Raw genomic sequence first — 13,112 nt, 5'->3', positions numbered from 1 at the left:
CCAGGATCACCCTGCTGCAGCAGTGTTCTAGTTAGCCATCATGGGACAAGCAGTTAGATGCCGAAAAACAGCTGCAAAATGATGTACATGTAAAAAAAAGTATATAATACAAATAAGAAAAAACATGTATTTACAGAATTTGATGGAGCCTACTGTAAACAGTGTGTACATTTTGCCAGAAAAATAGTACAAAATGTAGAGAACCCCGAGAGGTCCTTAAAAATCTGGGGTTCAGGCAGAAGTTAGTTTTATATTTGAATAACTCCCAGGTATTTCTTATTATAATTACACTCTTAGTATGTTACTTAAATTTACCAGCAAATGTGTTCCAAACTGCACTGAGGCATTTCGTTAACCCTTTCCAGTCCGATGTCGGACCCTCTCCGACATCATCAAAAAGACGTAAAGCACAGGTCTCTAGTCGTTTATTTTCCGGAAAAAGCAAAGAGAAAACCTTTCAATGGCCGAGTGAGACCGGCAGGAGCTGAATGAAGCTGAAAAAAAAAAAGGAGATAGCTGCTTCCGCATCCAGCGCTCAAAAGAATATGACATTTGTAGAGCTTTTTGAAATGTTATAGTAATAAAGTAATGACTTGGATCGCATTATTGAGGAGTTTGGTAATAAAACGTGTGATCAGGAGAGGACTTATCAGTGTGTACGTCTACAAAGAGGTATGGAAAAATATAGCGAATAAGGGCTGCGCCTTGGATGGAGATACACGTCCTTTTGCTATGCGGGGCCTTTTACACCTGTTAAAATAAACCACGCATGTGAAAATAAATTGGCCTGACAAGCGCTGAATAAATGGACCGCTAAGGGTTAAAGTATGTTATTCATTTGTTGAGGTGAGGTGGGGGTCACAGGGAACCTTTTGGGTATCTTGAAGAATTCTGTGAACCTGTCAAGCTACAAGGCTAGATCCACCCCTGTTAATCACTAATTGTTTGATTGGGTTCACCATTAAATAAAACTCAAATCCTACAAGCTAAATTCTACTTTTTTGTGTGTTTTGTGCGATGGGGAGGGGGCAAGTAGATTTTTCTAGCATTCTGTCCCTTGGACAACAAAGTTCTCTTTAAAAAATTGCACACCCATCTTGTGAATAAGCAACTGATTCTTGATTTTGGAATTCTCATCGACATCTTAGTCCCACTCCACCTAACAATTTACTTATCTGTGAACACTGTGCTTTATTACACTTTGCTATGCTTTTACTGCAGGGAAACTTTAATAATGGTCAGTGTATTATGTGTGCACAAGTGCTGTATCTTTTATATATTTGTTTTTTTTCTTACCCAAGGGAGGCTCACCATCACAGCGTTTAAGAACACCTGACTTTGCATACATGTTACCCTTAAACAATATTTTAAAGTTTTATCCTTCCTTTCAACTTCAGTAGCTAAATACAAATAGTTTTGCCATTACCCCAAACCTGTTTTGCAGGAACTCTTGAATAGCTTCTGGATAATCTTTGTTAGGCTATATCATGTAAAGGAACTCAATGTATAAACGATGTCTTCAAAAAATACACATTTCACAGTACATAGTATTTCTCAGTTTAACTTTTTTTAATTTGTTCCATGGTAGAGAAAATAAACAGGTTAACTATTTAACTGCAAAAGGAATATCATAATCTTCTTAACTCATTAGGCGTCCAGTCATTCACATCCAAGCGTCTATTCAGGGTACCTACTGTTCAAAATATAAAAACTACATTGTGCTGTTTGGTTTGTAAAATGATGCTCCTAACTTGTACTATGCAGTGGCTAATAACAGCCTGTGTGTTATTTTAAAATAATCCCATGTTCAATGAAGGATATAATAAAAAAGGTGCTGCTTATTTAGTAGACTAGACCAGATCTGGGTGGCTTGGAAATCCCCCAAAACACCAAATGAATTGTTGTATCAGTTAAAAGGCTCCTGTATGAGTTCATGTGTTGCACAGAGTACTGACTTGTGTGTATGTTGGAAATTGGTGGTCTGTGTCTTACTGCAGCAAATACTGCATTTAATAATTGTTTCTACATGAACAGGGTTCGAAATTAACACCCGCCAAACGTGGGTTAAGTTGGTCTGTGACGGGTAAATTTCATACAAACTCCACAGTGGCGGGTACGTTTTTGTACACTTAACGTGGCTCGACTGTCGTTGAAGAGCAAGGCCACTTGTGATCATCACTGTCCTGTCGTCTGCTCAAACTGCAATCACTGAAAGTTCAAATCAACTGAACTTGACGTTGTTGCTATGGTTATTACAAAGCCAAAATGGATGGTTGTTTGTCGAAGCTGCTCTGTTTATCCCTGCGTATAAGCAGTCAATAGCGCTGATTATAAAGATCAGATGAAAAAGGAGAACGCATGAGTATCAACTGCTGAACAGATGCAATCAACTGAAAGTGTAAGCGGTGAAGTTTATCAATACACACTGTATATTACGAAGTGCCCCAGGTCCAACACAATCTTATTATTATTTATTCATTTTTAAATATAACATAGCAAGTCCAATATTTTCTGTTATTAATAGAAATAATTTGTGTGCTACAAACTCTGAAAAAGATTCAAATGATTGCTAGTAAACTATAATGCAACCATGTTCAATAAAGTAAATTCTGATTTGGTATTTACAATGAATTTTGGTGAATTTACTATTTACTGGAATCAATTTGATCTTGCACAGTGCTCAACTTGCAAGTATTTTAACCTCACTGAAAGTGTAACTGGTGTTTTAATTTTAATACAGCGACTGTCAGCACTCACATATCAGACCCTATAAAATTTTGACCTCAGTGATGGTTAAACGCGTGTGATGCAGATCTGATTATTTCACTTCAGCCCGTTCAAAACACTTGTCAATTTTTCAGAAAACAAAGACACAATATCAAAAATACGTATCTGAAAAGATTGTTTTAAAATAAATAGGCTTCCATTTAGATGTACTGTATTGGTTTTGTTGGTACAGTACTATATTTTCAATAGAAGTAGTGTTTTAATTCAGAATACGATTCTGAAAATATCACTTGCCAAAAGACGACACGTGGATTGTAATACGGTATATACTTTTATATCTGATAAGTATTGTAGCAGTATGTAAAATTCCCTGTTAACAACCCAACAGCAAAATGAAATCAAAATGTTACCCATGCACAGAACTGCAAACAAAGTAAAAGGTAAAACAAAAATGACGCAGTTTCCAGATAAAATAGTATCCAAAGTCAGTATTTAAAATTGCTGAATATAGTGCTCGATAAGGTCCTAATGTCACACTTCACTTGCAAATGAAAATGCACAAAAACAACTGAAGATCACATGTTTAAAATAAATACACCACAGTATCTAAAACTGTTTAATGATTAACTGTTACACTACCATAGCTTGTGTTTTGTGCTTGGTTTGGCTGCATTTTCATCAAGCGAAACTGGTGGAAGCGCTGTGTAACTGCACAGGAGTGTAGGAGTTTACCAAAAAAAAAAAAAAAAACGCAAACAGTAAAATATAAAAAACTACAGTAAAATACAAATATAGAATTAAAGACAAAGAAAAAATATAAAGATAATGAAACTGTCATGCATATTCATGAGCAGTCAAGACTGGCAGTGCTTACAATGGTACCACGAAATGTTCCTGTCAGGACAACTGAGGAAGTCAGCACCTCCGGTCACTAAATAACAAAACCACTTATTCACTGCCAAACATGAACTACTTTACATGTGTAACGACTGCAGTATAGAATACTGACCTTAAGGTTCGGTGAAGGGAGAGGATTATTAATTGTTTTATTAACAATAACATGACAGCCAATGACAGTGCAGTGTCCTGACAGGAGAATTTCAAGTTACCTTTGTAAGGACAGCTCAAGACTGAGGCATGGTTTGGCAGCGGGTAGATTTATCGTCTGTATCTATTAAATAACAGCAACTGCGTCAGACTGATCTGGCATGCAGAGAGAAAGAAAAAAAAAGTGGGCTGCAGCAGATATTCAAACAAATTAACATTGAAGAGATGGGCTTTGTATCACAAAACTGGTGGAGTCGGAAATCGTGTGTGACGGGTAAGTACATTAATATATATAATTTAAAAAAAAAAAAGATTTATTTTATTCTTAATACAAGACCAACGGATGTCCAAGTGCTGACTCTACAAGATTTTTCTTTTCAATATAGGATAATACATCCAGTACTTTCTGTTATAAGAAGCAGCAGCTATATCTTCACTCAGATTGTTTCAGACCCTGTTGAGACTGACCATAAATGTTGCTTATTTTTGCATTTTCTTTTGTCGTCATTGCCCCCCCGGAACAATGTTGGCTGGTGGATTTTTCCATCCACTAGCCATGGTGGCTAGTGCATGGAAAAGTTCATTTCAAGCCCTGCATGAATATTGTAATCTGTGTCTAACTTGACAATAAAGCCCATCTGCCACTGAGAAAGTGATTTGATATAGACCCTGATCATTTCCATTGACAGCAGACTGATATTCATATGATTTGAACTGGGACTGACAGTACAGGTTTGAAACACAAGCACAGAGAATTTGCTCTGGCCTAGTCACTCTTATGGAGGAAGTAACCCAATGAGCGTCCAATGCAAAGGAGATTGGTTTAAATCACTGGTTGCAGAAAAACATTTAGGCAGAACAGACAACTGTCAAATAATTACACTACCATATGTCAGATGTCAGTGAATTGCTTCTAATTAGAAAATGATTCAGTACTATCAGCCAATCAGCTTCCAGTTCTAGCAGGCTCTAATAGACAGCAGATGCCTGCTGGTACATCTGAGCACCAAGTGTGAATCAAATTTTAAATCAATCTACGCACGGGGTGGCTTTTTCCTTTTGATTTGCTGTATTTAAGTGTAGTTCACATCTATTGGACAGTAAATACTAAACTAAGGCCCAATTGGTCTAAAGTAATTTTATTATCCAACAAAACCAGCCAATCAATACTTTGCATCAACGAACACAACCAATTTTGTACCTGCAACTGCCGAGAGCCAATCACACTGTCTGCTCAACTGGAGCACAGACACAGCATCTTTCAACAAAAAGGCGAGATGTGGATAGTCCAGTAATACTGTTTTATATTTATATTTATATATTATATATATATATATATATATATATATTATATATATATATATATATATATATATATATATATATATATACACACACACACACACACACACACACACACACACACACACACACACAGTGCCTTGCAAAACTACTCAGACCCCTGACCAATTCTCTCATATTACTGAATTACAAATCGTACATTGAAATTTCATTCTGTTAGATATTTTGTTTTATAACACACTCAAAATCAATTATTGTAAGGTGACATTGGTTTTATGTTGGGAAATATTTTTAAGAAAAATAAAAAACTGAAATATCTTGCTTGCATAAGTATTCAACCCCCATACATTAATATTTGGTCAAGCCACCTTTCGCTGCAATAACAGCTTTAAGTCTTTTGGGGTAAGTATGTACCAGCTTTGCACACAGTGTCGGAGTGATTTTGGCCCATTCTTCTTGGCAGATTTGCTCCAGGTTGTTCAGGTTGGTTGGACGACGCTTGTGGACCGCAATTTTCAAATAGTGCCACAGATTCTCAATGGAATTGAGATCAGGACTTTGACTTGGCCACTGTAGAACATTCACCTTTTTGTTCTTGAGCCATTCCAATGTTGCTTTGGCCTTATGCTTGGGATCATTGTCCTGCTGAAAGGTGAATTTCCTCCTAAGCTTCAGTTTTTTAGCAGACTAAAGCAGATTCTCTAGCAGTATTTTCCTGTATTTTGCTCCATCCATTCTTCCTTCAATTGTAACAAGATGCCCAGTCCCTGCTGATGAGAAGCATCCCCACAGCATGATGCTGCCACCACCATACTTCACTGTAGGGATGGTGTGTCTTGAGGCATGGGCAGTGTTAGATTTGCACCACACACAGCGCTTTGAGTTTTGGCCAAAAAGCTCTATGTTGGTCTCATCTGACCACAAAACCTTTTCCCACATCGCAGCTGGGTCACTCTCATGCTTTCTGGTAAACTCCAGATGCGCTTTCAGATGGTACTTTTTTGAGTAACGACTTGTTTCTTGCCACCCTCCCATACAGGCCAGTGTTATGCAGAGCTGTTGATATGGTTGACAGGTGCACCATTACTCCACTCCCAGCCACTGAACTCTGTAGCTCCTTCAAAGTGATTGTTGGCCTCTCTGTGTCTTCTCTCACAAGTCTCCTTCTTGTTTGAGCGCTGAGTTTTGAGGGACGGCCTTTTCTTGGCAGTGCCTGGGTGGTGTGATGCAGCTTCCACTTCCTGATTATTGATCCAACTGTGCTCACTGGGATATCCAAACACTTGCATTTGTATTACTTTATCTCTAACTTCTGTAGAATGCTCTTTGGTCTTCATTTTCCTTCAGATTCACAGCCTTACCAATGATCCTTCAACAGTGGGGTTTTTATCCAGAAAATGTGAACCAATCATTAAGGTTTCACAGGTGGAGGCCAATGGTAAGGTAATTGTGTCCTCGTTAGGGCAATTTCTTTCATCGGTGCAAACTGGGAGCTTCCACAGCACAGGGGTTGAATACTTATGCAAGCAAGATATTTCAGTTTTTTATTTTTCTTAAAAATATTTCCCAACATAAAACCAATGTCACCTTACAATAATTGATTCAGAGTTTCAGTGTTTAAAAAAAAAAAATATCAAACAGAACGAAATTTCAATGTACCATTTGTAATTCGGTAATATGAGAGAATTGGTCAGGGGTCTGAATACTTTTGCAAGGCACTGTGTGTGTGTGTGTGTGTATGTATATATATATATATATATATATATATATATATATATATATATATATATATATATATATATATATATATATATATTCATATATATATATATATATATATATTCATATATATATATATATATTATTCATTTATCTACACATCCTACCCCACAACTTCCAAGTGAAAAAAATATTCTAGAAATGTGTAGAAAATTAATTAAAAATAATAACTAAAATCCACCCCCTTGTAATAGCAACCCTAAATTAGCTCAGATGTAACCAATCACCATCAAAATCACACACCAAGTAGCCTCCACCTGTGTTAAATTGTAGTGATTCGCATGATTTCAGGATAAATTCAGCAGTTCCTGTAGGTTCCCTCTGCTGGGTAGTGCATTTCAAGAAAAGACTCAAACAGGCGCACCAAGGCGCTTTCAAAAGAACTCCAGGACAAAGTTGTTGAAAGGCACAGATCAGGGGATGGGTATAAAAAAAATATCAAAAGGCCTTGACTATCCCGTGGAGCACTGTCAAGACGATTATTAAGAAGTGGAAGGTGTATGGCACCACCAAGACCCTGCCTAGATCAGGCGTGACCGAGCAAGGAGGAGACTGATCAGAGAGGCTACAAAGAGGATAACGGCAACTTGGCAAGAGCTACAGGCTTTTATGGCCAAGACTGGTCAAAGTGTGCATGTGACAACAATATCCCAAGCACTCCACAAATCTGGCCTGTATGGTAGGGTGGCAAGAAGGAAGCCATTACTCAAAACCCACCTTGAATCCCATTTGAACTATGCAAAAGAACACTCAGGAGATTCTGTAGCCATGTGGCAAGAAGTTTTGTGGTCTGACGAAACTAAAATGGAACTTTTTGGCCTAAATGCAAAGCGTTATGCTCAAACCCAACACAGCGCATCACCCAAAGAATACCATCCCTACTATGAAGCATGGTGGTGGCAGCATCATGTTATGGGGATGTTTCTCATCGGCAGGGACTGGGGCACTTGTCAGGACAGAAGGGAAAATGAATGCAGCAAAGTACAGAGAAGTCCTTGAGGAAAACCTGCTGCCCTCTGCAAGAAAGCCAAAACTGGGATGGAAGCTCACCTTTCAGCATGACAATGGCCCAAAGCACACAGCCAGAGCTACAATGGAGTGGCTAAGGAACAAAAAAGTAAATGTCCTTGAGTGGCCCAGTCAGAGCCCAGACCTAAATCCAATCGAAAATTTGTGGCACGACTTGAAGATTGCTGTCCATCAACGCTCCCCAAGGAAAAAAAAGGTTTTGTAAAGAAGAATGGTCAAATATTGCCAAATCTAGGTGTGCAAAGTTGGTAGAGACCTATCCCAACAAACTCGCAGCTGTAATTGCTGCCAAAGGTGCTTCCACCAAGTATTAACTCAGGGTGGTGGAGACTTATCCAATTATGATGTTTTAGTTTTGTATTTCATATATAGATTTTTTTTCAATAAAAACTTTTTCCCCTTAAGTGTAGAATATGGTGTGTTGATAAGTGGAAAAAAATCCTCATTTAAATGCATGAAACTCTGAGGCACTGACACAACAAAATGTGAAAAAAGTTCGAGGGCGTGTAGACTTTCCTTAGGAGAGAAAGGCTTTGGCTTAAGGTAGAAACATGGTGAGTTAGGAGGCATTTTAGAGTGGTATTTAATGAGAGATTGTATTGGTAGTTCAACCTCCATCATACACGAATTGTTCAGTAAATGTAATGATTATAAATAGGGGTTTAAAACCCTAACAACTTAAAAAATAAAAATCGATTTACTAAATAAAAACTAATTGTTTTTCTCTTTACATGTATGTTATCTTACAATGTCTTTAGTCATTTACCTTTCCGCTGAGTAATCAGTAGAAGTTCAAAGTAAATCTAGGTTTGAAAAGGTGTGTTTTTTTTTTTTTTTTTTTTTTTTTTTTTTTTAAAAGAAAAGTAAAAATATTTTTCTAATAGCTACAGTGCCCTCTCAATGATGGCTCTACAATGCGATAGTTGACCTTGACTTTCGTTAGCGCCCTCGCCTCGGGACGCATAATTCCCAGCGCGGTCAACTATCATACGTTAGAGCCATCATCGACAGGCAGTATCACTTAAATGTCAGTCAGATGAAATGTTCTACACAAAGATGATTTTTGCCCTCGGTGCGATGTATAGTTGCAGCTAGAACCATTATACAAGATGTGATTAAAGTCTACATAGCATTTTCATGGAAACACATTGCAGAAGAACAGCTAATACTAAAATCGGGAGTCTGTGAAACCAAACGTTAAATTGTACCTGATGTTACAGGAATTCATCCAGAGGCCATGCAGTCTATCGAATATCATGATTCACTATACTGCATATAAAAGCAAATCCTAACCCGAGTAATTAGCAGGAATAAAGAAGCTGCAAACCTACAAAGTCACTCCCTGGGACGTGGGTGGGTGACTGATTCCATAGCAAGCACAGGAAAAGACAGCTTTCTTGCTTGCCAGCACAGTCTTTGACACCTTGGTATTGGGCAAAGGCTGTAACTTCTCCCACTCTCAACCAAGAAGGGGTTATCGGAGGTAGATTAAGAGGTCTCCTTAAAACACCCTTTCAAATTTATGACAATACATGGAAGCCCCCATCCCTTGAAATAGTAACCACCTCATAAGATATATCACAATGACTGCAGGGTTAAACAGATTTCAATGTAACGTTTATATGATGTATGGCAAAATATAGTATCTACAAATGTAACATATTAATAAATCCTTGCTGAAAGACAGAGTAAGTAGATGTAAGTATAGATGTTTAAAGTACGATGTGGAAATGAATTATTATTTTATTATACCAAATATTCAGGTAAACATTAGGGTGCTTACAAGTTTAAACTAACATTTGCTTTACACTGTTTTAAAATGAAATTATATTCCAAAATACTACCAAGACCAGCATTAAATAGGCCTACAGTAACTATGCTGGCATCTGTGTTTGAATTAGATTTCACTCTGACAAAGGACAAGAGTGATCAGGCTTTCCAGCTCCACTGTTGACAACAGCTGCTTTACAACCAGCAGGTCCTAACTCAGTGTTAGGCTACAGCTACTGCACTACACAAACAAAAAGTCTGTTCGTATGTCAGTTTATCTCACACTTGCAAATGCCCACCTGAAAAATGTAACAGTAAATAGAGAAAGGGGGGAAATCCTATTTGAGCTTTCATAATTCTGTCTACAGCATAATCATATATTTGCCAATTAAATTATATGTTGTAAGTGTATCTGTACAGCTCTTCACAAATGTGACTGCTGGGCCCCAACACATTCAAACACTGTTATATGATGCCTCACACTGCATGATGTTCAGAAATCATGAACAACTCCAATATAGAACCTGCTGTAATGTTGACCATCTTTACATCTCTCTCAAATCAAACCTTACAATGAAACTTGGAGATATGACCATTTATTCTAGTTTATACCCTTGTATCATGAATTTCTCAGTGTTATGTCATAGATATGAAAGCTGGGATAATCATTGAACTATCTTAAAATCATTAATTTCTTTAAATTAATCCTGAGTCTGCCCCAGTTCATGGTGCATCATGTATTAAAACATGTGAACTATGACTAGCGCATCAACATCAGTTTCCACAGTGAAATCATGGGTATACAAAACCACAAAAAGTGATTAAAGACCAAGAAAGTCTTCAACTAAACTTTAGCCTAACATCTTCCCGATGAGAAATCATTAAAATCTCCGATACAGGATGTAAATATGCATGGTGGCTGATGCTTTGGCCATTGTAGTCATTTTCCTTACTAATGCACATGCAAGTCAAGTACTGCTGTACCTCAGTTTAATTTTCACGACAGTAAAAAGTTACCCTGCACACTTATTTGGTCAGCAATTTTAAATCCTCTTGTCTTTAAATCAAACTCAGCAAGTACTGCATGTTTTCTTGATAGCTTTCATACTGCTTAATCCTAAAACAAAGACATCTTTATACTGCCAACATGGCTGTTTGGCTTGGTAAACACAACTTAAACAAACAAAAAAAAAAAACCCTCCCATTTCCAGTTTTCAAACAATGCTACAGGGTGTTACAAACTTAAATGCAACACTGAAAATCCTAATTAGTATCCCAATTAAAACAGATTTATTAATGTACACATTTTTTAAACCTCTGAAAAACCACCACCAAAAATAATTTTAAAAAAATTGTTATAAAACAAATGTTTACATTGGGTTTAGGAAAATATTGAATTTTATTTTGATTACTACTAACTACATCTAAATACAATTTTATTTAAAGTGGCTAAAACAATGTGTTTCCCTTCATCATGGATATGTACTGCTGAGCTGCACTATTAAACTTTTGGGAGTTTTACAAATCCTTAAGGACTAACAAGACAGAATTAAGTACTGAGTGGGAGCAGTCTAGGTCCATCATTGAAAGTAAAACAATTACACTGTTTGGTTATTCCTCATCCATTTAGAATCTTGCTGATTCATTACTTTATTAATCTGAAATGGCATCACATGAGGCAGTGATACGAAATGATGTAAACAGATAGACAATTTACTTGATTATAGTACAGTATGTCATTCAATATTTCATTTTAATTCCTAGTCAGTTTAAACCTTTAAAGGACATTACAAATTGACACAACGTTCTTTATTTTAACATTTCAAATTCGCGGATTTAAGTTAACCAATACAATAGCCCATTTAATTGCACAATTATTCCAACTGTAGAATACTTACGACAGTCATAAAACTGCTGTCAAAATACCTGCAATACAAACGCATGTAAACCCTTGAGCGAATTGCTTAAGACTGTGCAATGTATTTTGCAAGACCCATGTGACCGACATGTGACTAGCTTCTAAAAAGGATGGGTGGATCCAGCAGATTCTAAGACACTTTCCAAAGGATGTAAAACGAATCTTTAAATTCGCATAGTAAAAAAATCTAATAATTCTGCTCTATATACAGGTGTCAATAACTGGAAGTAGAAGCAAAAGCTTTGTAAACAATTTGATCAGAATAATATCTACAATAAAAATATGATTACATGTGTTGTCCAGGGCGAATAGATCAGTTATTTATGAACCTACAACCGAAGTGAAATAACTGCTTTTGCAGCAAATGATAGTGACCTAGTAAAATCATGAACTTTGACATTTCTTCAAACATCACCATCCTACTATGAATGTTTCCCATCCTAGCCAACTGAGTGTCTGAATCAACAATCTGTTATGTACAGATGTAGATAACATGTTTATATATAATAATATATATATATATATATATATATATATATATATAATATATATAATCGAGTTTTCTAAATAGAGTATATAGCAAAAAAACGGTATATATATAATATTAGCTCAAAGAGCCAGCTGCCCAACGTTTCGATATGTTCTACATATCTTTCTCAAGGGAGCCTGTGTTTGAATCAAAACATATAGTTTTGCTGGTTTCCTTACAAAGTACGGTATTATAACAAGGTACATACAGGACACAGTAGATATGAATTTGCACTTTGCTGAATGTCAAAAGCCGGACAAAGCCGGATTAAGCCTGTCCGGCTTACTATGTTATTGTTAGGAACCATTATGCTGGCGATGTAGTAAAAAAAACTGTAAGCCGTATAACGTTGAAGAACACAGAAGAAAAAAAATGTACAGGTTCTAAGAAAATAAAATACAATACTTGGTTCAACGGCGCTACAGGCCCCGTGAAGTAGTTTATTTCAACGTATTTCTAACCACTGGTTTTACTTTGGTAGGAATAACAATACATTTATATGATTTATAATTACATTTTCACACTTCATATATCATGTCATCGTAGTACTGTAATCATCCACACAGTCTTAATATAAAAAAAAAAAAAAAAAAAAAAAAAAGCTATACTTTCTGAAAACCCTTTCTTCATAGTTCATGATACCGGTATCCCGCAGGTTCAGAAAATGTAAAATATTGCCTATTTTCTGTGCTAACCTCGCGGCGGTGACACCGCCTTAATACAGCAGTCAACGTATACCCTCTTTTGTTTCTTTAACAATCAACTTCTTACAGCAACCGAATACACATCACTGTCACACAAGATCCAGCCATCGCCACGAAAAAATACTTACTATTCGGGATTCATTGTTGTCATGTCACTTTAGACTCCCTCTTCTTAAGAAATGATGTTCCCCTTGGCTTTAAAGAACTTCAAATAGAAACTGTTCAGTCAAATTAAAAGTAACTACTCCCCCAAAAACCTAAAGGCTAGTTGTCTCAAACCCAAAATGGCTGTCTAACCAGGAAATAG

The 13,112-nt window shown here is 36.7% G+C and overlaps 1 protein-coding gene across 1 annotated transcript in view; it reads right to left on the bottom strand.

Moving 5' to 3' along the window:
* Positions 1-13,112, bottom strand: part of LOC121317247 (ras-related protein ORAB-1-like) — a 25,346-nt gene extending 12,234 nt beyond the window's left edge. Inside the window, exon 1 of the mRNA XM_041252961.1 lies at positions 12,934-13,112. Within this exon, the coding sequence (XP_041108895.1) occupies positions 12,934-12,956 (23 nt within the window). The 5' untranslated portion in view covers positions 12,957-13,112. The remainder of the gene's footprint in view (positions 1-12,933) is intronic.

This window comes from Polyodon spathula, chromosome 6 (assembly GCF_017654505.1).
Source record: "Polyodon spathula isolate WHYD16114869_AA chromosome 6, ASM1765450v1, whole genome shotgun sequence".
Lineage (NCBI taxonomy): Eukaryota > Metazoa > Chordata > Actinopteri > Acipenseriformes > Polyodontidae > Polyodon > Polyodon spathula.
This window is presented reverse-complemented; position numbering and strand designations above follow the sequence as displayed.